This window comes from Monopterus albus, unplaced genomic scaffold, assembly GCF_001952655.1.
Source record: "Monopterus albus unplaced genomic scaffold, M_albus_1.0 scaffold44.1, whole genome shotgun sequence".
Taxonomy (NCBI): domain Eukaryota; kingdom Metazoa; phylum Chordata; class Actinopteri; order Synbranchiformes; family Synbranchidae; genus Monopterus; species Monopterus albus.
The window spans coordinates 1,610,469-1,613,972 of record NW_018127924.1 but is presented as its reverse complement, the minus strand read 5'-3'; the positions used below and the strand labels follow the sequence as shown (position 1 = coordinate 1,613,972).

General features: G+C 41.0%; 1 protein-coding gene across 1 annotated transcript in view; it reads right to left on the bottom strand.

The window, feature by feature from the left end:
* Nucleotides 1-1,978, bottom strand: part of pi15a (peptidase inhibitor 15a) — a 6,704-nt gene extending 4,726 nt beyond the window's left edge. The window contains exons 1-3 of the mRNA XM_020599937.1: nt 1,732-1,978; nt 1,267-1,588; nt 343-461 (exon numbers count right to left, since the gene is read on the bottom strand). Coding sequence (XP_020455593.1) covers nt 343-461; nt 1,267-1,588; nt 1,732-1,739 — 449 coding nt within the window. The 5' untranslated portion in view covers nt 1,740-1,978. The remainder of the gene's footprint in view (nt 1-342; nt 462-1,266; nt 1,589-1,731) is intronic.
* Nucleotides 1,979-3,504: the final 1,526 nt, after the last annotated feature.

Genomic DNA, 3,504 nt, shown 5'->3' with positions numbered 1-3,504 from the left:
CTGTAGATTGACAATTTTGACACCAAAGTAGGTGTAGATGCATTTAAATTGCCAAAAATGCAGCTCAAAGAGCTCATTCATTTTCATTCATCCAAATGGAAAATCAAGACTCACTGAGGGGATGCGCCTTTGTCCTCATGGGTCATGGCTGAAAACACAGCTTTTGTTTATTTGAGGGGTCACAGCAGCATTCCTCAAGTAGTCATCAAGCCATAGTGCAAAAGGTTTTAGGAGAAAGAACAAGAGGGCCGCAAAGCAACAACCACAACTGCTGAGAAAGCAACATCCCAGAGAGGAGCAGCAGATGTCTATGAGGGGGGAGGGGAGTCAAAGGTCACTCACCGTCCTGTTCTGACAGAGAGGTTTTGACCCAGGAACCTGAGGAGGTGAGATGGCCCATGTTCCCACAGGCAGGCATGAGCCCAGGCCTCAGCTGTCTTAGCCAGAGTGTCATCCCACAACTAAACACACACAGAGACATAGTGGGAACATGGAAAGCCATTACATAACTACTGGAAACACTGGTTATTCATTCAGCAGTGAGATGTGACATAAGAGTCTGTTACAGGTGTTGTGATGGCACTAAAAATCATCCATCAAATCAGATACATAAGAAGAGAAAGTTAGCTGCCCTCTCTGAATCCTGACATTTTCTGTAATGACATATCCAAACTTGTCAACAGTCACATTCATGTGCATATGGTTCCACTGGGAATGGCTGGATCTCGGGGTCCTTTGATTACTTCATTCAAGAGTAGTTTTATCAGGGAAGGAGACACTGCCAATTTATTTTATTGTTAATATACTAATGTAGAATGGAAATTGTGTTGTCAACTGAAAATAAAATTAACTGTTGTATGCCTGTACATACTATAATTCAGTCTGTTGTAGTAGCTTTGGGACTTACAACGACTGAGTTTTTGTACATCATGTTTAAGAGATATACAATTGACCACTGTCTTCTGCCCATATTATAGTGTCGGCACCTACTGGTGCCATACACGACCCCACAAACTTTCGAAGTGACAGCACTGGGGGTTTACTGCAGTGCAATGTGCTGAACAGCTGAAGGTGCCAAGTAACATTTAAATACATTTGTCACTTTATTTTCTTACAAAACAATTTAGATGAGTATTCTCCTTCATTTCCTATGAAAATATATAATTCACTATATTCATGTAGCTTGGATTATGTGTGAAATATTGAAAATAGAGTACACAGTGTCATGCATTGATTGGAAAAATATGAATGAAACCTTTCACTTACCATGTATTCCATATTGGATGCTGGCGGAAACACTTTCCCTCTCACCTTGTTATGGTAATCAAGAATGGCAAGCATGTCATTCTGACTAATATAACGCTTCCTCCTGGTTTTAAAAATAGTCGTGGTGTCTGTTCCATAGCTGTGTGCTGCGCCAACGCTGGTGAAATTGGCAACTGGCAAGGACGTGGAGACTGTAAGAATACTCGTTGCCAGTGCACTTGCTCCGTAAGATACGCACATGAGTATTAGCTCTATGGCAAATTGAGGTTTCATGTTTGGCTTTTTAATACTGCAGACAGAAAATCCCGCTTGCCGAATTGCTCTGGAAAAAAAAAAATCAAGATGACAAACAATGTATTCTGGTGGTGCTCACAAATAAGGATAAATACAGACCGCTCATGTTTTAGAATACAGGACAGAAATAGTAGCAACCACAACGTTCATTAACGCAAACTTTGATCCTACCTATTCATACGCAGCAGTATCTTGCGTCAGCGTCGCCAGGGTTGTATCACCTCCGGTAATGGATTGGAGACAAAAAAGCGCTGCCTGTCTTAAGTTTTCGGGCTTTGCAAACTCTGTGAGGGCTTCAGGAGAAGTCCGTCTTTGCGGGTTTATATATGGCAGAGGAGGAAGTGTTTCTGCCTCGGAGACAGCCCCTCCTTGTTACCTGGAACACAGCATCATTTGGAGAGGCTGTTTGGTTTCTCTTAGTCCGTACCATTGGACACAACACCGGAAAATCTTGTCTAATTTCACCATTTAACTTTTGCTTTAAGTTTGTACAGGGTAGGACATGAAAGGACAACATTTGATTAATAAAGTACACCAAGGAGGATGAGGCATATTAATGTTCTCAAAAACAATACATTGACAAATAAAATAAATTTGATGCTACTGTTTTATTATATATGTCGCTGTATGTTGAATTTACAGTAATATGAATGTAATTTATACTTCAAATGTTGTGAACCCACAGTCAGAAAACGTAGCCTAAAACCATTGAATTAACTTGATTAAAGTGTGACAGTAATCACTAGCTGTTAATCACATCAGCTCCATATGCACAGGATACAGTTTGCATTTCAAAAATACTCCACTGGTCAATGGATGAGAGAGAAGTCAGCATTTTAATAAGTCAGTGTCTTTTCTGTTGTACTGTATATCATAAAGATTGATCAGTGTGTGTGTGTGTGTCCAGCTTTGTGGTTTGTTAGTGCAGATGCAGAGCAAAGGGGGTGAGAAAAAAACTTTCTGCTGATGATTTTCATTGGCAGCTGGTGAACAAATTAAAGCAATGTGACACAGGAACAGTTTTCCTCCCACTTTTTCTTCTCTCTTGAACTCTTTCTCTCTTCATCTTTTGTTGCTGACATCTGGAGGTTTCCCAAAAATCTTCTTGGAAGTGATGGACCTTTCAGGTGCTTGAGTTTGTGGAAGAGATGTAGTATATTATTCAAGTCCAGGGCAGAGCAAAGCTTTTCTTCTCCATTTCAGTCTGTATATACTATACATTTGAATTCTCACTCTCCACTGCTGTACGTCTATACTGAAGGTCTGACTGGGAGGAAACTGCTTCCTAGACCTGATCCTATACTTTGCATAGTTCCAGGACACTGAGCAGAAAATTATTTTTCTTGTTGATTTTTGAGTTATAGGAAAAACGTAATAGGAAAAACATCATGGCATGGGCATGGTGGCACAGTGGTTAACCCTGTCGCCTCACAAGCCCTAGCTGACCCGTCGCCTTTCTGTGTGGAGTTTGCATGTTCTCCCTGTGCCTGTGTGGGTTCTCTCTGGGTACTCTGGCTTCCTCCCATAGTCCAAAGACATGCAGCTTAGATTGACTGACGACTCTAATTTGCCCCAAGGAGTGAGTGTGGGTGTGTGTGGTTGTCTACGTGTTAGCCCTGTGATACCCCACCTCTTGCCCAATGAAAGCTGGGATTGGCTCCAGCCCCTCATGACCATCTTCAGGATAAGCGGCATAGGTAATGGATGGAACTTCAGATATTTAGAGATATAGGTTTGGAGATGTACTGATTGCTTTACCATGTTTATTTCATTATGTCAGGACTTGATTTTAAGTATATCTTTTAGTGAACCCTTAGAGCTTATAGTCAATATATGCATTTAACCCATTCCATTTAATCTATGATGTGATTTTTGTTTCCTCTGTTCCTGTTATGACTGACCATCACATCTGCTTAGTGTTCTTGACTCATTGTCTCATCTGGT